The sequence below is a fragment of the Lepidochelys kempii genome, chromosome 8 (assembly GCF_965140285.1).
Source record: "Lepidochelys kempii isolate rLepKem1 chromosome 8, rLepKem1.hap1, whole genome shotgun sequence".
In the NCBI taxonomy this organism is placed as follows: domain Eukaryota; kingdom Metazoa; phylum Chordata; order Testudines; family Cheloniidae; genus Lepidochelys; species Lepidochelys kempii.
Genome location: NC_136387.1, coordinates 73884958 through 73907877, shown reverse-complemented (window position 1 = coordinate 73907877; position 22920 = coordinate 73884958). Strand labels below are relative to the sequence as shown.

Here is a 22920-nt window from a genome sequence, read left to right as displayed (position 1 = left end):
TCCGATTACAATATCCCAGAAGTCCTGTTGTAGGATTGCTTTTATTTTTTTTCTTATTAAGGCAAGCACATAAGAACTTGATATAGAAAAGAAATGATATAGCGATATACAACTGAATCCAATGCACAGGGCTTTAAAGGTAAAAAAAAGTTTGCACTCAAATTAAGATTATACCCAGTCATGTTCAAAATTACTTTATTCAGAAGGTTTTTGTTAATTTTGTCAAGTAAGTTCAACTACAGCCTTACCTTTTGGATCGTTATGAGTCAACAGCTGGATGTCAAATTGTTTTGCAAATGCTGTGAGGTCAGGTGGCATCACACAACAGGAAGCTAAATTTACCTGGTTACTATTTGGTTTCACCTGAAAGAGAGAGATATCCTTCAGATGGAAAGTCACATTAATATGTTACTTCTACTTTAGACATGTATAAGCATCCTTTACTGTTGAATAAAATCTGCTCTGTATCATTATTTTGAGCATTTTGACTTGAACCTTGTTTTAAACACCAAAAACTGAACAAAGCCCAAGCCTGATCCTGCAAGATGCTGTTGAGCACACAAGTCCTATTGGCTGTAGTGATTGAACTCATCTCCTTGCAACATAAGGCCCAGAATGATGATGGGGTCTCACTTCAGTAGGCTGTGCATAATGAATAATGTTTGGTTTCTTGTCTATTGTGGTCAAGAATATCAGCAGCCCTTTGTTTCCAGTAAAACAGGATGCTAGTTCTAAAAGAAAAACACTAGACTACAAATAATGCAATACATAATTAATTTTCATTCTTCCTGTGGATATAAATTTGCAGCTATCCACACATCCAATTAGTGGCCTAATCCAAAACCCACTGAAGTGAAAGGGATTTTTCTCCATTGAATTCAATGACTTTGGATCAGGCTCTCACAAATAAAGAGTACACATATTCATGATGTAGGAACATTACTGGCCAGAGTAAGATTCCCTCCCCCCTCCACTTTACTTAAGTAAGACAGCAAAAACAGTACAAATCAAGACTCTTTTCAGGAGCCATAAGGATCCATAGTTATTAATTTATATCACTTTTACAGAGCTTGGAGGATTCTGAACAAACGAACAGTTTACATACACTAATATTAGTATGATTAGAATGTAATCAGCTCAATAACAAGCAGATGGCACAGATAAATGGAGACTTGCATGATTTGAATGTTATGGAAGGGACATTCAGTCTCTGCGAGAAGGTCAGTTACATTGCACAAAGAACAGTTCCCACTGTTTGATCCGTGTGCAGGAGGACACACAATCTGCCTAGCCTTTACAGATAAGCTTGGTATTCTAATGATATCTTCCTGAAAGGAAAGGAATTGTATCCAAATAGAGGTTAAAAAATGTAAAGATTCAGGTAATATTCCTGGGAGAAATCTGTGCCACTGCACACATGCAGAATTCACGTCCCCTGCAGATTTCTTTACTTCCCCACAGAAAAATGCCCGCTGACAGAAAAGCAAAGGGAAGCTGCAGGAGTGGTCACGTGCCCCTCCCTAGCAGCACGGGCACATCATTTCAAGTTCCTAGAGCAGCCGCCAATAAAGGTAAATCACTGCAGAGGAGTGGGGGGGAAGGAAGGGGAGGCAGCTGGGGACGCCCTGTCCAGTGGCTCCTACCGTGCTAGCGGCTCAGCTGCCAGTCTCTGCTGGGCTGGGCAGGATGGGACCTTCCTCTTTCCCTGCAAGGCTGAGTCAGACCGACCCCCAGAAACCTCCCCCGGAGCCAGGAAGCTCCACCCACCCTACCCCCGCTTCCTGTCCCCATTACTCCTCAGCCACAGGGTGAGGGGTCACTGTACAGGGAGCTGCTTCCCCGCCTGCCCAACCCCCATGCATCCAGACCACCCTATACCCAGACTCTTCTGCCGAGCCTCACCCCTCCACACCACTGAGCCCCCAGTACCTGAACCCCCACTGCACTGTCTCACCCCTGCATCCAGTGCCCCCCCATCACCTCCCGCTGCACCCTACCCCCAATTCATCCAGAACCCCCCCCCCCCCGCACCCGGACCCTCCCTAAGCCCCACCCCTGCACTCACACCATGCTATCTTGGTGTGCGTGGCCTGGAGGGGCAGGGCCCTGGGGTGTTTCCGGGCCAGGCCTGGCTCATGTGCTGTATTAGGGTCGGGTGCAGCCTCACCGCTGAGTCCATGTTTGGGGGGTGTGGGGGAGGGGTGGAGAGACTGCTGCAGTGTGATCTCCCACCTCCCTGCTCCCCATTGCCATGCTGGAGCCTCCACATTTATTTATTGACCAATAAAATATGCAGAATTTTAAAATATTGGGTGCAGAATTTTTTTTGGTGCAGAATTGCCTCAGGAGTAAGGTGATTTCTTTTTTAAAAATTGGATTAAAATTGAAGAGTTTTAATTAAAAAATAGCACTATTTACACTTCTAATTTGTAATCAATTACAAAAATCTTCAAAACTCAAATCCTTTGCTTTCCAATATATCTTTGACAAACAGATTAGCGTAATCAGTATCTTAATTTTAAAATGAAAGTCATTTTTCTATTGTTTAACTGGATATGTGGCATACCAAGGAAACAATAGTAAAAACCACGCCTCAGAGTTACTATGGTTGAATAGTCTGTCCTTACCTGTGACCACAGGTACAGTTGCTCTAACAGTGTTTTATCTAGATCAGAGGTACCTATGGCAACAATCTTTTTGTGTTGAACTAAGTTCTCAAGTTCTCCCCAGTAAGGCTGTAAATACTCCAAAGAAAGATTAATTCCATCTTCAATAGGAGGTGGAGCAATGATCACAGAATCTAATTGGGTAACCCCAAGGGCAGAACATGCTGTGGAAAAAAAGAAAAGAAAAAAAATCAATCTGAGATAAGATGATAAACAATAAGCATGACAAGATATCTTTCAAAAACTCAGCTTTACGCCACTTTCATTTCTGAATCACCATTTGAGAGTTTCAAAGAATCTTTGTACCCAAGGACAGTAGCTAGATAAAGAAATTCAGTTAAGAATCAAATACAGAGCTGAAAACTGAATTTCAGATACAATCTTGTGGTGAAAAACAACTTCTTGAACAGAGTCTGTAGCTCTCTATTCCTTTTTTGATATTAACATCTTTGATTTTACATCAAGATTGGCTGATTTATATCATCCTCATTAATGGTTGCATTCTTGACCTCTTGTTCTAGTCTATAACCTCCCCCTCCACAGTTGCCCAAGCACTGGTAAAGGACCATGAAGAAACACTGAGAAGGGCTATTCACATGCCACTGTGACTCAGGAGTTAATTGAAAACCAATACTGAACAGAATGGATCTGGACTTAACATGATTGTGATAAGTAAGATTGTGGCAAAGTTTGGGACATCATAAAGGTTGTAAAGGTTATCCAAGTTATGAGAGGCTTCTGAGATAAACATGAATGAAATTAAATCAACGTAAACTGGTAGGCCACCCACGCATCTCCCTGAATTATGTGTTAAGTGCATATCTGAAAGTCTTATAAATTACATAGTGAATTGAAACATATACATAGTGAAATGAGGCACAAAGGTAAATCTCATTTTCCTTTTGTTGCTAACAAACTCATGGTCATCTGGCATGCTATCAGCATACGTCTACACTATGAGCTATGGGTGTGATTCTCAGCTCATGTAGACATATTTACGCTAGCTCCCATCGAACACATGCTAAAAATAGTAGTGTAGTAGCATGGGCAGCGGCACGGCTAGCCGTGCCGCGTACAAACCTGCTTGAACCCTGGGGTATGTACTCAGCACATATAGCTTGTGACAATCCTCACTGCTGCCCGTGCTTTGCAGTTACACTACTATTTTGACCATGCTAGCTCAAAGAGAGCTAGCACAAGCATATCTACATGAGTTAGGAATCACACCCCTAACTCAGTGTAGATGTATCCTCAAAGTGACATCTTTCCACCCTCTGCTGACTTGCCCAAATTAAGATAGATTTGGAAGAGGACATGGTCCAACAGGAAAGGTGTAATTTGAATTAGATTCATTATGTACATTATTCTAGTTTGCTTTGTACATTAGCAGAGCAGAATCTGTCAATAGTCGAAATATAAAAAAACTATATTAAAACTGAAAGTGACTTTGAAATCTCATTTACATAAGTGACTGGAAGGGGGCAACTGACAAGAATACTGTAACGGAAGTAGTATATCTGTTCTTTACTCAATCCATTTCTGATTTGTAATTTTCATCTATACCTGATCTCTAACCCCTTTAATGCTTTTACAAGCGATTCCAGGATTTTCACACACATTTGTCAAATACATTTTAAGAATCAAAAGACAAGAGAACAGACATTTTCTGACCCTCAGGAATCCTTCAAACCCAATGAACTTTCAAGGTGGTAAAAAGGTCAGTGTTCTTACTTACTTCCTTTAAGAATTTGTGGTACATGCTTAGCTCCTCTTTGGAAGAACAAAACTTCAGACAGATACTGTCAATATAACACCTATTATTAGCATTACATTAGCTTTTAATAAAATAAATATTTTTAATTTGCTGTTGCAGCATTAATGTTACACTGCTGAAACAAGCATCATATAGAATGTGAGATATCAATACTGCAGTTTCTACAGTGTTCAGAAGCAGGCAGAGAACAAATTAAAATTGGAGAACATTTACTGTTTCAAAAATCACCTCAGCATCAGAAAACAGAACTAATTACACACCTTATGCCAAACAGTTTTGGTTTTTTTAATTAATTTGGTAAAAGAAGACTTTACTCCTACAATTAGATCCACAAAGGTGGGCTCTTGTACCTACCAGAACAAGGGGCTGCGCACACTGATCCAGTTGAAATTTCGGGATCTAAGAGTCTATATTATATTTAATCTATTACTATGAACTGAACCAACATATAAATTAGACCTTAATTTAGTAATTTTGGCCATTTTGAGAGGCTCACCCTTCCACACCACTGAGCCCCCAGTACCTGAACCCCCACCGCACTGAGTCTCACCCCTACATCCAGTGCCCCCCCCCAATCACCTTAAGAGTATTACAATTGGTAGAGAAATTGCAGAATAAATCAAGGCAATGTAAAATTCCCCTCTTCAGCACAGAGGAAGACAACCTAAAACCCAAGTATTACAAATTGAAGAATTTTTGTAACAATCAGAAAGTAGAAAGCGTTGCACACAATTTCAGTTTTGCACTTACCCATATCAACTGCATCTCTGATTGAAGAAGAGTTTGATCCTGCGATGAACAGTTTTGCTGCACACCAAAGAAATGTGAGTTAATAACTAAAACCAGCTCCAGCTGTTAGAGAATATACAGTAAAACGCACAGAGCAGTTACATTTCCAGCTATGTACTAGCATTGTATCAATCTTACATTTTGGCAAGAACTAATAAAGAGTACTTAGGACACATGTTAGCTTCTTAAGGAATTGAAAGATGTTTAAAAGTGGTGTTCTAAAAGGTGAAACAGAACTGTAGTTAATATGTTTCTGAGATATCTTCAGAAGTCTCCTAAGACAGGAGGTTACCTAATAAGGGTAGTCTCTTGCACAGGTGAAACAGAGATGTAAGTGTTTTGGTACTTTAAGCAACAATGATAATGACAAGTTTGTTTTTAAAACAGTTAACCTCATAGAACCAACAGACCTCCCTCCCCAACTTACTGAGGCTCAAAATTTAACATCTCTATAGTTTGACCTTCCTCCCTTCAAATTCATCGTATTCCACTGGATAGATCATTATAATAGAATTGTGCCTCCAGTGTTATTCATTAATTACAGGATTTATTAGTTATTTTTTGGACAACCCTAATGTTAAAGGAAAAAGGAGGCAAAGGTTTGCAAAAAAGCATTTAAAATCTGCTTGGGGAAGGTGGAGTAATTAAAAGCTGTACAGAGTATCTAAACATGTTAATGCAGGTCTTTTCAGTGAACAGCAGACAAATTCTGACTCATCTTAAATAAAGATATGAAACTTTGTACTGCTGTCATTTGGCTTATCAGGCACCAAAGGGTAACATTTATGGATATTCTGCTTGTAACAACAGCACATGGGTTCTTTCTATAACTATCTGAAGATTTATCCTTGGACTGCCCATGAGGTTATCAATATAAATATTATGTACACTCACACACTTAAAAAAAAAGAGATACAGACAGAACCTTGGGTCTAGCGAAGCTAGGAACAGAAGCCTTTATGCCACTGTTATGCTCCCCAACAATCCTCAGAGATGCCAGGAGCCACTTTATCCCCAGTGCAATGTAGGGAAGCCTCAAAGCTTCCTTAAGAACTAGCTTATTCAGTTTGAGCACCAATTTAACTAAATCCATTTAGAAACTGCAACTCACTGGTGTGGGCTCTCAAACTGGTCTAAGAGTGCCTTACGCTGATTTAGCTTAGTGCTTGTCGACACTACAAAAATTAGGTCAGCTTATTAGGTTGGTGTCCACACTACCCTCCTTCTGCCGGTGGTGTGCATCCTTACCAGGAGCACCTGCACTGACTGAAGTGGGGCATTGTAGGACACTGACAGCTGAGTGTGGGGTTCATAGCTGGAGCACCCACCTACCCTGAGGTAACAGCCAGCGCTGTGACCCTGGCAGAGGTGCAATTTCACAGCATGGTGCCTGCCACAAGTGAAATTTACATTATTGCCAATTTCATGGCTGCCTTAGATCAAAGGAGCAGGAACTCAAAGCTGGAGCCCTGAAATTAACAAGAATGTCAATTTCACTGCTGATAGGCCTCCTGCTTTGAAATTGATCAACTAGGCTGGGCTCACAGTTCAATCTGTCAGTCTGAGGTCAGGATCCAGCTGTGAGTCTGGCACTGGACTAATAGCTGGAGGAGAGGCAGTTGTGAGCCTGGTACCAGGCTCAAATTCACAACAAGGGAGCCTAGGAGAAGTGAAATTAATATTATTGCCAATTTCAGGGAACCAGCTGTGAGCCTCTCCCCCCTTGCAAAGTAGAGACAATAGCAGCCATGAACCTGACAAGAATGACAGCAATGTGAGTGACGCAGTCTCTACAGGGACACTGCGTCATCCTAACTACATCCACGTAAGTGCTACACCTCTTGCAGAGGTGAAGTTATTATGTCAGTGTAGCAGGCCACTTATTACAGCAGAAGCAGCATTCTAGCATAGACACTGACATAATTAGGTAAACATAAGCTGCCTTATGTCGCCCTAACTCTGTAGGCTAGACCAAGCCTCAGTTCGTTAAAAACTAAGAGTATGTCTACATATAAACCTCTTCAGCTCCTCAGTGAAGAGGTTAACTACACCACCTAGGTGGGGAAAGGTGGAGATTTCCCATCAGAGTAGGTACTCCCCAAGAGGCAGAATTCTCCCATTGACCTAGCACTGTCTGTACTGTATCATTCAAAGGTGTGAATTTTTCACACCCCCTGAGTAACACAGTTATACCAACCTAACTTCCTAGCACAGACCAGGCCTAAGAATTTAGTTCAACTGCTGCTCAAGCTACATGTACACCAGCCCCTTGCTGCAACAGACCCAAAGACTGTTCCAGCTGCTAAGGATTGTTGGAGGAGTTCTATCCCACATACCCTATATCAATTTAGTTACATGAATGCTAATCTCACCAGCCTAAGAATGTTTAGCAGGAAGTTGCACCCATTTAGCTAAATGCATTTCTAAACCAATTTTGTTAAATCAGTACAGTTTGCCCAAGTCGACATGGCCTGGCCTGAGACAGAGAAATCAAATGACTTGTCCAAAGTGAATCAAAAAGATGGGAATGGAACTCTAGTATTTTGAATCTCACTGTATATCTACATGGGGATAAAAACCCCTGGAGCATGGCTGCAGCTGGCCTGGGTCACTCACAGGGCTTGAGCTCAGGGGGCTAAACATTGCTGTGCAGATGTTGGGCAGGAGCCCAAGCTTTGGGATCCTCCATCCTCTCAGAGCCCCAGAGCTTGGGCTCCAGTCCGAGCCTGAACCTCTACACAGCAATTTTTCACACCCAGAACCTAAGCTCCACAAGCCCAAGTCAGCGGACCTGGGCCACTCATTGTTTTTTTTATCCTGTGCAGACGTACTCTCAACCATGCTGTCTCATCAGGTTACTCAGTATGTCCTTTTGCAGATTTTTTTTCCTCTCTCCTCTTTTCCTCCTCTTCCCATCCCCAAAACACCCTTCCCTATTTAATTAAATATTAATGAAGAAACTTAAGTCACAAGCCCTGCTCCCACTGAACAGATCCTGCTATCAAACCCAAGTGAACAAGCCTGCTAGCCAGAGCAAACTATTTAGTTCTTTTAAGTTCCCTAAATGTAAAGTATATTCTGCAAAGCAAGAGTACATTTTTTCATTCCTTACCTGACACTTTCAATTCTTCCCTTTCTTCAGGATTTATCTTCTCCATTGCTTGATCTACAATACATTCCAGGACATCTGGCATTTCCTGCAGAAAATACATAACATTTAGGAGCAGTTTGTCAATATTAGAGAGTTAATAATCCTCTGAAGAATTCATTAACTGTTACAACAAAAGCCTTATACCAGGATCAAAAAAAAAAAAAAAAAGCATAAAACACTATAAAGGAAGTAACCTAGTCCTTCCACACTTTAGAGGGGCCCAGCCTACTCCAACGCCAGAGCAGAGAAGGAGCAGGTAACAGGTAAGAGAAAGGCCACATCTACAGTACAGGCACTTCAGCAGCACTGCTGCAGCACTGCAGGTGTTCTGTTGTAGCACCTTTATGTAGATGTTTTCTGTAGCAACTGAATGGATTTTTTCCAGTGATTTTCAACCTGTACGTAGCCCATGGGCCACTTGCGGCCCAATCAGCACACAGCTGCAGCTCATGCAACGTCCTCAGGGCCATACAGGTAGTATTGGACGTGGCCCACAATGGTAAACAGATTGAGAACCACTACTTTTTTCCATTGCTGTAGGTAATCCCTCTCTCTGAATGGTGGTAGCTAAGTTGACAGAAAAATTCTTCCATCAGTACAGCCACATCTGCCCTGGAGGTTAGGTTGCCATTGCTGGGTCAACCCAACTTAAATGTAGACCAAGCCAGAGTTACATGACCAGGTTTGTCTCTGCCCTCAAATACAGAGGTACTTTTGAGGTTCCAAAAAACTTACTGAAACCTAATATATCAACTACATTTGAAGAAAGGAATAGGGGGATTCATTTTGTCCCTCCAGTTATACTTCATAACTGAAAGTTTCTCCTTCAGCACAGGATGGATAATGTTCTTTTGGAGAATTTGACAAATTGCTCTCTTTCAAAATGGCTGCTATTTCCCATTGTTCTAAATGGGACTGTATCCAAAGCTGCTCTCAGTTGATGGCCATTTTGATAAAACCATCTCTCTCTCATCGTTCTCCACGGGACAGAGTTTCACTGCCTCCGGACAGTACAGGCCACTAACATAAGTACAGCTTGTCTCTACTCTCACTGAAAGCAATGGGAAATGACAGCTATTTTGAGAGAGAAAGGAACTCTTTGCGAGCTTTGATGAACTAGACAGTTCCATGCCCTAGCCTCTGATGAGGCTGACACCTTCAGTTATGAAAAATGACAAAAATATAATTAATCACAAATATTTCTTTTCAATGCAATTCATTGCTCCACATCTACTTGAGAATGGGCAGGAGGAAGAGAAAACTAGGAGTGTGTGCACCAGGAAATGTAGGAAGGTGCAAGACGGTATCATTAGCGAGAAAAGAGATTTTATCCCTAGTTCTATCCGAAACTCAGAGTAATCTTTGTTAAAAAACTGCAGGGAACTTTTTTGTAAATAAAAGTGTATCCTAACATGATTCATGGATCAAAACAAAACATGCAATATCATTTTATCTTTTTTATTTCCAAATTTTAGTAGGTGGGCTCTAATATTGAAATGTGACCATACAAAAAGCCACAGGATCTTCAATATCGTCAAGTGGTCAGGATCTTAGTTTCATGTGTTATCTGAAAGTTGGCACCTCAAACGAAAAGTGTCACTTCTGAATCATCAGCAACTCATCCTGTATTATTCTAACATTTCACTTAGAGAGAACTCCCTTACAAACAGTGGCCAGGCCCAACTGTTTAGTCTGCATGACCTCACAAAATAGATCTATAACTCAAACTCCACCATGTTTGCATATGCCGCAATTAATTTTCAAGATGAGCTGTACTATCTGAGATTTGTATGTAATGACAAATCTTGTTTGTTAGCCAGGACTTTATGCTGATTAAGTCTTACTTCTGTAGAACAACATAGATTAAACTATCAAAAGCAATATTTGTCTTTCCAGTAACTTATTTAATTTCACAAGTACTGAACCAAGTTCGTAGAATAGAATATCAGGGTTGGAAGGGACCTCAGGAGGTCATCTAGTCCAACCCCCTGCTCAAAGCAGGACCAATCCCCAATTTTTGCCCCAGTTCCCTAAATGGTCCCCTCAAGGATTGAACTCACAACCCTGGGTTTGGCAGGCCAATGCTCAAACCACTGAGCTATGTTGTGACAAAGGGAAAATATTTGATTAGTTAAATTCTATTTGCAAAGAAACGATAGACCCCTCACCTGGTTTAGATCGAGGCTGATCTTTGAGCTCCATTCATTCAGCGTTTTTTGAATGCAGTCACGTAGCTATAAAACAACATTATATTATTAATTCATATTTAAGAGTTATGCTACAATTGCACAGGCAAAACATGTTTATATGAAAGTTAGAGGAGCTGATTGAGAGAAAAGGGCCAAGGATGCTATCCACAAAGGCACAGAAAAGATTTTTACTTCAAAGTTCTGTTGGTCGCTTGTACAAGTTAGTTTGGTTCTGCTTACATGTGCTAGTCTCACTCCTCTTTTACCAAGAGTTGGTCAGTAGTGGAGGGTACTGCACTTCATAAACTTTTCAGGTCAGTGCTGCCTTAACCTAAAAGCACTTCTGAAATCTCAGTCTTTCAGCAAAGAAAGAGTATCTTCCTCTAAGACAATAAAAATCTTGTCTAAGGTAACAATTTAATCAGACATTAGAAGAGCACTATATTGCAATGCTGGAATCAGAGCATCAAGATCAGTCATAAACCATTCATTAGGTGTCCATTTCCACACAGGAAATGTTTTTCCTCTCTTCTAGCATTTACTAACTGCATTTTTTTTTTTTTAATACTGCCAGTGCTCCTAGATCATCTGTCATCAAAGAGACTAGAATTAGGATCCTACCTTTCAGTAACACTTTCCCTGAGATCACAGATGCAGCATTAAACTGACTAGGATAGTGATCACACAACTACACGGATCATATTATATCAGAGGTGGGCAAACTATGGCCCGCGGGACCCTCCTGCCCAGCTGGCTATCCCCCAGCCCCTCCCCTGCCATTCCCCCTCCCCCGCAGCCTCAACTCACCGCGCCGCCAGTTCTGTGCTGGGCGGTGGCATGGTTGGCTCCAGCCGGCCAGCACGGCTGCCTGTCCTGGTGTTCTGGGTGGCGCGGTTGTAGCGTCGCCAGCCACCGGTGCTCCAGGCAGCACGGTAAGGGGGCGGGGGGGGGGGTTGGATAGAGGACCGGGAGTTCGGGGTGCTGGTCAGGGGTATGGATAGGGGTCGGGGCTGTCAGAGGGTAGGGAACAGGGGGGTTGAATGGGGGCGGGGGTCCCAGGGAGCAGTCAGGGGCAGGGATTATGGGGACGGTCAGGAAGAAGGGGGGGGTTAGATGGGACAGGAGTCACAGGGGGTCCATAAGAGGAGGGGGGGCGCGGATAGGGGCCTCCCCTAACCAGACTTCCATACAAAATTTGGAAACCAATGTGGCCCTCAGGCCAAAAACTTTGCCTGCCCCTGTATTATATTATTACTACACATTATTTTATACTGCAGGCTTTGCTTTAGTAAACATATTACTAAACAAGAATGTTCTATGAGGCCAGTTATTCTGTGGAGAGCTGGAAAGACAGTACTTGGACATGTACAGTACACAACTGATTTATAAGCCACTGCCCTATTTTTCTTTTTAGGTTATTTTTAAATCTGTATGGATACTCATACATTTACTATCATCCTATGAACAATTTTCTTGCTGTCGCTAAGGACAACTTACTCGAACACAAAGGGCCCAATCTTACCAACAGTTGCAAGCTTGAATAGCCAGGCTGTAAGAAAACAGGCCCACATTAGATTTGGATGAATGATGATTTTAAATTGAGTTGGGATATTAGCATGAGCAAGAGGCCTAAAGCATGTGACCAAATAGAAAGCCATCATGAGAAAATTGTGGTGTTAAAACTTATAGTGTGTTAACTTATTTAAGGTTTGGGCTGAAGTAACAGAAATAAAACATGGTTGACTGGGTACCAGGTGCAATAAATTGGTTTAATGTATTATAAAAAACTGCTTCATCTGACCTTAGCAAAGGTCCAATAATTGGCAAGTACTTCACTTGTTTGTTGAAGGGTATAAAAAGCAAACTCTTAAAGGGTTAATTGCTAATACCTGCCAGACCAAGCTGAAGCCAACCAATACGGGTCTAAGAACCCCTGGGCTTAGCCTGTTTGTAAGTAATTTCATTAAATACTTGTAAGTGATGTTACTGTTTGCATGTAGCAAATTGCTTATTATTTAGGCTTTTTTAGGCATGTTTAGAGCAATTGTATAAATACCATTTGTCCTTTGGATTTAATAAAGGAATTTATGGTTAAATCACTGTTGTGGTAATACCCTGCGTAAATAATAATTCTGACACAGGCCCCAAACGTATAAGTGGTTATCCACAAATGTAAAAATTTATTATAAGAGACAAGAATATTTGTGAATGTTAGAGTCTAAAGATTGTTTTATAACCATCTGAAATAGTAAAGAAAGGATAAAAATTCTGCACCAGGTAGACTGCACAAAAGTCTCAAAAGACAGGAATTAATGCCTCTGGGTGATTACAAAAGAAGTGAGGCTGCATTGAGACTGTTCGGGCACAACTCAGGGGGTGTGACCCAGGATCCATTTCCTTCAGGGTGAAGAAAACGTACTGCTCCAGGTGTATATTATATATTGTTCGTTAACAACTCTTCCATCTTCTCACATCCGCCAAATAAAATTGGGAATAAGAAAAAACATTTTCTTCAAATAATATAGCGTGTTTGTTTACTTTGGCTATCACTTTTGTAAGTGGGTTCTTTAAAGTTGGGCTCCTCAGCTCATAACTTGAGGCTCACGTTTTGTAAAAATCTTGGTCAAATTCTTATCTGAATCAAAAAGCACCTTAGAACATTAAAGTAGCATTGTTAAAATTTAACTTAATTTTCCACACTTTATTTATTGGATTTCAATCAACATTAACAGTCACCGAGAACAGTTAATTCTTATAAACAAAAGTTAAAATATTTTCTCTCTCAGGAATTATTGGTAACCTTTATATTAACCACAGGTTATGTAAAATGTTATTTATAAAAGACAAATCTTGGGCTTAAGTTGGCCCAATACCAACGTTAGTTTACAACTTCAATGAACTGGGTCCCCTTTTTTGGTGTCAGTTCAGCTTTACCTGGGCTTGCATGTTAAAACTAACCTGTGATTTCTTGAGTCTTTCCCTTTCAACCAATATTAATTCCTTATTTTCATCAATCACTCTGTGTTCTTATTTCAGTTCCAGAGTTTCAGACCATATGCATTTTTGCAGTACTGGTATACTTCCCACTTAATACTTATACTTTTTAAATATTTTGTTGGCTCATGAAAGGCAGACTAGACTGACAGGCCTGAAGACAAAAGTCCATTTTTCCACATACAAGGCACAACCGGGCCAGCAGCTATACCAGAGATCAGTAACCTTTGGCATGTGGCCCGCCAGGGTAAGCTTTCTGGTAGGCCAGGCCACTTTATTTACCTGCCGCATCTGCAGGTTCGGCTGATCGCAGCTCCCACTGGCTGCAATTCACTACTCCAGGCCAATGGGGGCTGCGGGAAGCGGTGCAGGCCGAGGGATGTGCTGGCTGCTGCGTCCCACAGCCCACATTGGCCTGGAGCAGCAAACCACGGCCAGTGGGAGCTGCAATCAGCCGAACCTGCAGACACAGCAGGTAAACAAACCAGCCCAGCCCGCCAGGGAGTTTACCCTGGCAGGCCGCGTGCCAAAGGTTGCTGATTCCCAAGCTATTCAAACTCCGCCCCCAGCCAATTTCTTTTCTGGAGGAATCACTTCTGAAATGAGAAGATAATGAGCATAGAGATAAACTCAGTTCTTGAGCTTTCTACTGAGACTAAGCATGCCAGCTGTGATGCAGAAACTTATCCACTAGGAATTGGTCTGAGACCTCAGACTCAATACATATAGGCCACTGAACAGCTGTCATTCAGCAACTCAATTAGAGCCAGTAACTTTAAAAACAAAATGTTTCATAATCTCATTACCCACATTCTGTGCCAGCCAGGCACCCTTTTCAGCATTTACCTATAAGTCTACTCGTATCTCATCTTAATAGTTATGAAAAATAAAACTGTAGCTCAATTAAGTTGCCAATGTTGCTTTCATATAACTATTCTAAAAATCACAATCCTTGTAGTTACTGAACAATTCTCAAATTGCTAGATAGCTGCTACCACTACTATTTCTTGTGATAATGCTCAGATAATTTTCATGTATTTCATAGCATGGATAAGATCTGAAACCCATAGCAATATGAACACCACCTCTAAAGCGTGGCACTCCCACAGTAATCTAATGGGATTAATTTAGTGCCAAATACATACTACCAAAGGTAATAGTCATGGAGAGACAGTCTGAAGTGTGTTCAAAATTTTAACAACTGTCATAAGCTTCTAGTCTTCAAAGAGGACAATGATTGTAATATTAAGAGGCGTCTCAAGACTAAAACACACATCAAAGTTTCCTAAGAGCTATCACCATCATAATACTGTGCACTATTGCATCTTCTTATAATGTGCATGGCACAAATGGCCCTATTTACTTTATAGCCAAAAATATAAAAAATTAAAAACTACTCCCTACGCGAATTCCAGTATTGTTACTTGAACCCCTTTATGCACATTTTAAAATTCATTAGCACCTTTCCAGAGAACCATGTCTCACTATGGCTCTTATTAGAAAAGTGTTAACACCCTTCTTCCTTGAAACAGATATTAGACCTGGGTACTCTTTGATCCGTATCAGTAAAGACCAGAGCTGTAATAGGATTCCATACCACAATCACGAGGCACATCACAGGCAAGACCAGAACACAACGTGGTAGCAAATTTTTTTTTATAGTAGATGGACTGTCATGGAGTCACAGAGTCTGGTCTCCCAGCCTGAAACCAATCTCCTGGGAGTGACCCCTTTTGCGTGCCAGACCCCAAGGACCTGCACATTTCCACAATAGCAGGCCCATGGCCTCCAAGGCTGAGCCTTCAGCACCAACACTCCCTGCCTTTCTCTGTAGCTCCCTGTAGTAAATCCTGTCAAGCCAAATTCCTGGGGGAGGCTTGTACTATGCCCCTTAGGGTGCAATGCTCTCAGTGAGAATTTGCAGCATTTATGTACCATAAGCTTTAATATCCACAATAGACCAAACTCAAAACTAACTCAGGCAGCTACAGGTCCACTGAGGTTCACCCACTTATTCAAGAGTCTTGGATCCTTGGTTGGTAAAGAGGAACCAAATCCTTCTAGTTTACTCATGTAAGTACTCCTTCCTCAGTCAACAATTAACTCCTGATGAGGTATAGGGTACTAGTATGAGAAAGGTAGCAGAATTTACCCCACTTTAGGAAACATTAGAGCTGTCCAGAGGGCAACAAGTCCTTTCTCCAGCGACGGGTTTAGGTTTCAAAACCTTTGGAACATTTTCACTACATGTCTGTTACCAGCTTGTAACTAAGCACCTGGGATGGGGGACGCCCAGGTTCCAGTCCCTCCTCCAGCCTCTGCATCAAGCAGAGAAGGGACTTGAACCACCCGAGGCTAGAGCCCTGACTCCCAAGCTACAGAAGGTGAGCCACCCCCCCGCTTCCCCAGAAGTGACAGCTCGCAGCAGCTCTGCCCCAGTGACTGCCACCCACCTCAAGCCCTAACGGAGAGGGGTGACAGCGGCTTCATACCCCAGTCCCCCCCTCTCCGTGCGGGCGAGGGGGGCATTTCACAGACACTTCCCCACCCAACCGATCCGAGCCCGAGCCCGCGCCTGGCCGGCGGCCGGGTGCCTTTAGGCCGGCCGGGGCAGCCCCTCACCTCCTCGCTGGGGGTGGACGGGCACTTCTTGCGCAGCCGGCCCCAGTTGAGCAGGTTGCCCGTCTGCAGGTTGAGGGTGGCCGCGTGGTCCAGGAGAATCCTGGCTCTGCCGCTGTCCGTCCCCATGGGAGCCCGCACTCCGCCCGCCGGTCGCCTTCGCTGGGGTCGGCAGGTTCCCGCGGCTCCTAAGGACTCGGAGCCGGCAGCGGCTGCTTGTGAGGGGGCGCCTGGGGGCGCCGGGAGGAGCCGGCGGCGTGCGTGCGCTGGCGGGAGCGGGCTGCGACTGCCGCTGCCGGCGGCGGTCTGGGCTCCGGGCTCTGGGCTCCGGAGGGCGATGACTAAGGGGAAAAAGTGCTTTGTAACCGCGGCTGGTCACATGGCGCAGGGACAATGGAGCGGGGCGGGGGGAGCTGGTGATACAGCCGCAGGGGAGGGAGTTCGAGCTGCGGCTGGACTGGAGCCGGGAGGCGGAGTCCGGGCGCGAGGGCAGGCTGGGGCGAGCTGCTCAGGCGCGGCCCTGCTGGCACCAAGAGAGCGGGCGAGAGGCAGAACCAGCCCGCCGCGGGTGGGCCTTTGCCGTTAGTGCGCATGTCCAAAACATCCGAGCATGCGCATCCACGCCATGAAGCTTTTGCCCTCGTCTGGGCTCTTGTGCCACTGTCTAGCCGCGCGGGCCGCGCCCTTTGGCGACAGTCAGTGCGAGGGGGCGGAGCGGTTCCGCCCCGTGGTCTTCCCAGCCGCGCGTGCTAAGGGATTGCTGCTGCAAACTAATGTATTTGTTTAATCGTCATGTTTCTGGATAGACACCTCTATCTGGATGGGTAAAAACCAGGGAGACCATGTTATGCCGTAAACGTTGTTAGATAAAAATTAAATATCCAGTAACTGCATTTCACTGCAGGGGTGTCTGCAATTTAGCACTGGATGAAAAGATCCCTGTAGGCAGGGGTCAGATTGGCTCCCAATGAAGTTATTGGGAGTTTTACCCTTGACTTCAAAGTGAGCAGGAGCAAATCGTAAGAGCCCAGTAGTCCTGCAAGGTGCTGAACATTGGGAGAACTCTGCACCTTGCAGGCTCAAGCCCTATGGCCCAACCTTACAATGAGGTACAGTGGTCAACCTGCTGTAAGCATTCTGCAGCCTCTGTAAATGAAAGGTGTTATAAAACTGTAAAATATTTTTGTAAAATTCTACCAAAATCAAACAAATCTTCAATATTGTTAAATGTAAATGTTATAAATAGAAAAGGTAATAACAAAATGTTGTTTAAGTACATCAGAAGCAGGAAGCCTGCTAAACAACAAGTGGGGCCCCTGGATGATCGAGATACAAAAGGAGCACTTAAAGACGATAAAGTCATTGCAGAGAAACTAAATGAATTCTTTGCTTCAGTATTCACAGCTGAGGATGTTAGGGAGATTCCCAAACCTCAGCTGTCTTTTGTAAATTACAAATCTTAGGAATTGTCACAGATTGAAGTATCACTAGAGGAGGTTTTGGAATTAATTGAGAAACTTAACAGTAACAAGTCACTGGGACCAGATGGCATTCACCCAAGAGTTCTGAAAGAACTCAAATGTGAAATTGCAAAACTATTAACTATGGTTTGTAACCTGTCCTTTAAATCAGCTACAGTACCCAATGACTGGAAGATAGCTAATGTAACACCAATATTTAAGAAGGGCTCTAGAGGTGATCTTGGCAATTACAGACCGGTAAGTCTAACATCAGTACCGGGCAAATTAGTTGAAACAATAGTAAAGAATAAAATTGTCAGACGCATAGAAGAAAATAAATTGTTGCGCAAAAGTCAACATGGTTTCTGTAAACGGAGATCATGTCTTACTAATCTATTAGAGATCTTTGAGGTGGTCAACAAACATGTGGACAAGAGGGATCCAGTGAACATAGTGTACTTAGATTTCCAGAAAGCCTTTGACAAGGTCCCTCACTAAAGGCTCTTAAGTAAATTAAGTTGTCATGGGATAAGAGGGAAGATCCTTTCATGAACTGAGAACTGGTTAAAAGACAGGGAACAAAGGGTAGGAATAAATGGTAAATTTTCAGAATGGAGAGGGGTAACTAGTGGTGTTCCCCAAGGGTCAGTCCTAGGACCAATCCTATTCAACTTATTCATAAATGATCTGGAGAAAGGGGTAAACAGTGAGGTGGCAAAGTGCAGATGATACTAAACTGCTCAAGATAGTTAAGACCAAAGCAGACTGTGAAGAACTTCAAAAAGATCTCGCAAAACTAAGTGACTGGGCAACAAAATGGCAAATGAAATTTAATGTGGATAAACATAAAGTAATGCACATTGGAAAAAATAACCCCAACTATACATACAATATGATGGGGGCTAATTTAGCTACAACTAATCAGGAGAAAGATCTTGGAGTCATCGTGGATAGTTCTCTGAAGACATCCATGCAGCGTGCAGCAGCAGTCAAAAAAGCAAATGGGATGTTAGGAATCATTAAAAAAGGGATAGAGAATAAGATGGAGAATATCTTATTGCCCTGATATAAATCCATGGTACGCCCACATCTTGAATACTGTGTACGGATGTGGTCCCCTCATCTCAAAAAAGATATACTGGCATTAGAAAAGGTTCAGAAAAGGGCAACTAAAATGATTGGGGGTTTGGAATGGGTCCCATATGAGGAGAGATTAAAGAGGCTAGGACTTTTCAGCTTGGAAAAGAGGAGACTAAGGGGGGATATGCTAGAGGTATATAAAATCATGAGTGGTGTGGAGAAAGTGAATAAGGAAAAGTTATTTACTTGTTCCCATAATATAAGAACTAGGGGCCACCAAATGAAATTGAGTAGCAGGTTTAAAACAAATAAAAGGAAGTTCTTCTTCACTCAGCGCCCAGTCAACCTGTGGAACTCCTTGCCTGAGGAGGTTATGAAGGCTAGGACTATAAGAGGGTTTAAAAGAGAACTGGATAAATTCACGGAGGTTAAGTCCATTAATGGCTATTAGCCAGGATAGGTAAGGAATGGTGTCCCTAGGCTCTGTTTGTCAGAGGGTGGAGATGGATGGCAGGAGAGAGATCACTTGATCATTACCTGTTAGGTTCACTCCGTCTGGGGCACCTGGCATTGGCCACTGTTGGTAGACAGGATACTGGGCTGGATGGACCTTTGGTCTGACCCAGTGTGGCCATTCTTATGTTCCTAAACTCAACAGGCCTGCTCCGTTACACTCAGTATAAAAATCCAGAATAACCTTATTGACTTCAGTGGAAGTACTCCAGATTTAAACCCAGAATTGGGTCCAATTGAACTATATATGATCTAAAGTAGAAGAGGATTCTTCTTTTGTTGTCTGCAGCTGGTACCTGGGAAGGAAACCTGCTCCTATAAGACAAACCTCTAGCAAAAATATATTTTAAATAACCAGCTAAATGAATAAACATAAAAGACAAATGTAAAAGAAAATGTCAGCATCTCAGAAACAGAAATGATAAAATCAGTTGTTATAAAAACAGAATTCCTGATCATCACAATCAACACTAATCTGTTTTTCTCATGTGTGGAATAATAAATCCCCCCCTTTATGTGTACACTAGGGAGGGATATAACTCTTTCTGGTACCTGGAATTTGCTTCAGCAAGCTGATATTTATCACTGTCTGTTGGTCTCCAGTAATGTTTTGTAAAAGACTTGGAATGATTCCAATGGGCTGCAGCTAGAATGGAGGAAAACACAGTTAATGTTGTTAGATGGCTAAACACCTCTTACTGATGCACCAGATCTGGTTACATCAGTACTTGCTTGTTTCCTGGTGGCCTATAGCCATGATTTAATCACATTATCCTTTCAGGCCTATGATGGCCACCAGAAGAGAGCTTAGTTGCTCATTTACAGTCTGAAGAACAGGAAACTAGTAAAGACACATTACAGATTGAACCAAACCCAGTACAGCCAATTGAAACATAAATTACAAATACTTTTTCTGAATCTACATCACACATTGCTATAATTAGGTAACAATATATCATCCCTTACCCCCAGGGCTTTGTGTCCCAGCACTTGAGATCAGAAGGCTCCAGAATCATCAGTCTATAAGCAATTCTAATGTGGGCAGTTTGACTGTTGCTTTTAAATTTTAGAATCAGGCTTTTCTTTCTTTCTTTCTTTCTTTCTTTCTTTCTTTCTTTCTTTCTTTCTTTCTTTCTCTGGGTAACTATAATTGAAGGGAACCTTGAGCTACAAATTATAGCTTTGCTATCACCAATAGAATTTTAATTGTGTATGTTTAGTAGGAATTTCCTTCTCTGACCTATGTATTGTGTTAAAGTGGAATTTAATTAATTTGCATAATCTCCCCACATTCCAAAACATTGGGCGTGGACTGTTTCTAATCTAGAAGAACAGTTTAAAATATTTTTATATTCTCTAATATTTTTGATTTGACTATTTTTACAAGTTTGAGTTATATTCTTCTATATACACACATACACAGTGAGTGCAGAAGTAACACTTATCAGGGGAAATGTTAACTAATTTTGAAGTGCAATAATAAAATGATATTTTCTTTTGTCCCAATATAAAAATAGAACATTTAGCCCGGCCAAGACAAAGGACCAAATTCACCTCTGGCTCAAGTGGATGCAACTCCATACATTTCAATGGAGTTGCATCTATTTGCGCGGGCAATTAACTTTGTCCCATAGGTTTTCTTAATCCTTTGCCTTTCTGATAGAAACCGTTCTTTCTCAGATGAGCTATCCTTTGATATTTTTCTTTATAAAGTTTCCATGCTAAATTCTAGGGTTGCATAGGGTTGTAAATCAATGCAGAATACAGCCCACCTGTCTACTCTAGTGGGAAACATTCAATAATGAAAAGTAACATTCTTTTAATGCATTCCAAATTTACAAAAATTGCATTTATTATTAAAATCTCATTACACCTCAGAGCCAGCTTTGTGATTTCATTAACTGACTAATGTCAGTTAGAAATCAAGATTTTTTTTTCTTTGAATCGTCTTTAATTATTCCACTAAAGTCTAAATAGTCTATTATATAACTGTCAGCAGATAACAGAGAAGTCTCTTCATTGGCCTTCCTGAGATTGATAGCAATGATGTGGTTGAGGATTTGGTTTTGTTAAATCCATTCTCCTCTCAGTACCTGCTGTGAAGTACCAACGCTCACAGAAATAGTTCAGAATATTGCAGTTGATAGAATGTATTTTTAGACCTGAAAAATTAATATCATTTAATGAGTACTGGTGATAAGAAAAAAAACTGCTTTTTCTACCAAACTGTCTCTGATGATTTCCACAAAGTCTACACCTCCCCTTCTTTGAGAGAGATAGAAGGAGAGGAGGGGAGGTAGGCTGTGGTGGTTACTGATGTCCCAGAAGCTGTAGCTTCAGAGCAGATATGCATGAAAAAATCCTTTGGCTAGGCAGGGGAACATGCTGTGGAGGACAACCAGAATCTGGTTTTGTATTCTCCCTGCTGAAGCTGCAGAGCCCCAACCCGTGCAGGGGGAGCAGCTGGGCTTCTGCCATCTCTAGATGCAGGAAACAGAGCACCGCTCTTTTCCTTCTACCTGCCACAGGGCTTTTCAACTCGGGGTTGCTACCCTCCTCAGCACATAATGGAAAGTAGTGTAAGGAAAATCTCATGGTACAAATATGGGAGCAACCAGGTTTTGCTTTTGGCTGTTACAGCCCTGATCATGCCAACCTAGATGTTTGCAGAAGCCTGAGCATATTCAGACTGATCTGAGTGCTGTTGTGAGTAATAAAAGTGCTGCTCCTTCTCTCCTGACAAACCCATTACTTGTGGGAAATGCCTAGCATGCTTCTGGGCAATGTACAAATAAACCAAATACAGATTAATGCTAAGAAATCAGGCTTTACTAACCACGTGGGCTATTATTTTTAGTCTGACTGTGCCCCTTACCTTTACCAGGAAGAGAAAAGAAGAGAGAAACCCAGGGAGATTTTGGAGAGATGGGATTGAAACAAAGTCAAACCACTGCCAGACTGCTGGTGTCTGCCATAAACAGTTCCAGCCATGAGCTCTGCATGCTAAGGGATAAAGAAGTTCAGGAGACCTGGCAATTTCTCAAGGAGACAATATTAAAGGCACAATTTCCAACTATTGCGATGCAAAGGAAAGAGGAAGAATAGTAAAAGGTAATATGGCTCCAACAGAAGCTCTTTAATGACCTGAAAACGAAAACGGAATCCTACAAAAAGTGGGAATGTGGACAAATGGCTAAGGAGGACTACAAAAAATGACACAAGCATGTAAGGACAAAATCAGAAAGACTAAGGCACAAAATGAATTACACCTAGCAAGGGAAATAAGCAGCAAGAAGAAGAAGGATAGCTCAGTAGTTTGAGCATTGGTCTGCTGAACCCAGTGTTGTGAGTTCAATCCTTGAGGGGGCCATTTAGGGATCTGGGGCAAAAATTGTGGATTAGTCCTGCTTTGAGAAGGGGGTTGGACTAGATGACCTCTTGAGGTCCCGTCCAACTCTGATATTCTGTGTGATCAAGAGGTTCTTTAAATACATTAATAGTAAGAGAAAAACAAAGGAAAGTGTAGGTCTCCTTCTTAGCAGGCAAGTAGAACTAAGAACTTTTTAGTAAAGACTGAAGCAAGATAGGCAACACCTCAGCCTTCTTGATGTCATCAGTTAATAGTGATTAGACACTCAACACAATTAATACTAACAAACAGGGGGAAGCTATTCAAGCCAAAATA

General features: G+C 42.2%; 1 protein-coding gene and 1 long non-coding RNA gene across 2 annotated transcripts in view; one reads left to right on the top strand and one right to left on the bottom strand.

The window, feature by feature from the left end:
• The window catches only part of GCLM (glutamate-cysteine ligase modifier subunit), a 24696-nt gene extending 8014 nt beyond the window's left edge, over window positions 1-16682 (bottom strand). The window contains exons 1-6 of the mRNA XM_073357016.2: window positions 16186-16682; window positions 10549-10614; window positions 8342-8426; window positions 5191-5247; window positions 2628-2830; window positions 249-363 (exon numbers count right to left, since the gene is read on the bottom strand). Of these exons, the coding sequence (XP_073213117.1) occupies window positions 249-363; window positions 2628-2830; window positions 5191-5247; window positions 8342-8426; window positions 10549-10614; window positions 16186-16311 (652 nt within the window). The 5' untranslated portion in view covers window positions 16312-16682. The remainder of the gene's footprint in view (window positions 1-248; window positions 364-2627; window positions 2831-5190; window positions 5248-8341; window positions 8427-10548; window positions 10615-16185) is intronic.
• On the top strand, window positions 15880-22920 carry LOC140916068 (uncharacterized). Its single transcript, XR_012160409.2, has 2 exons — window positions 15880-15947; window positions 22120-22920. It is a non-coding gene; the product is annotated as an uncharacterized LOC140916068 (long non-coding RNA).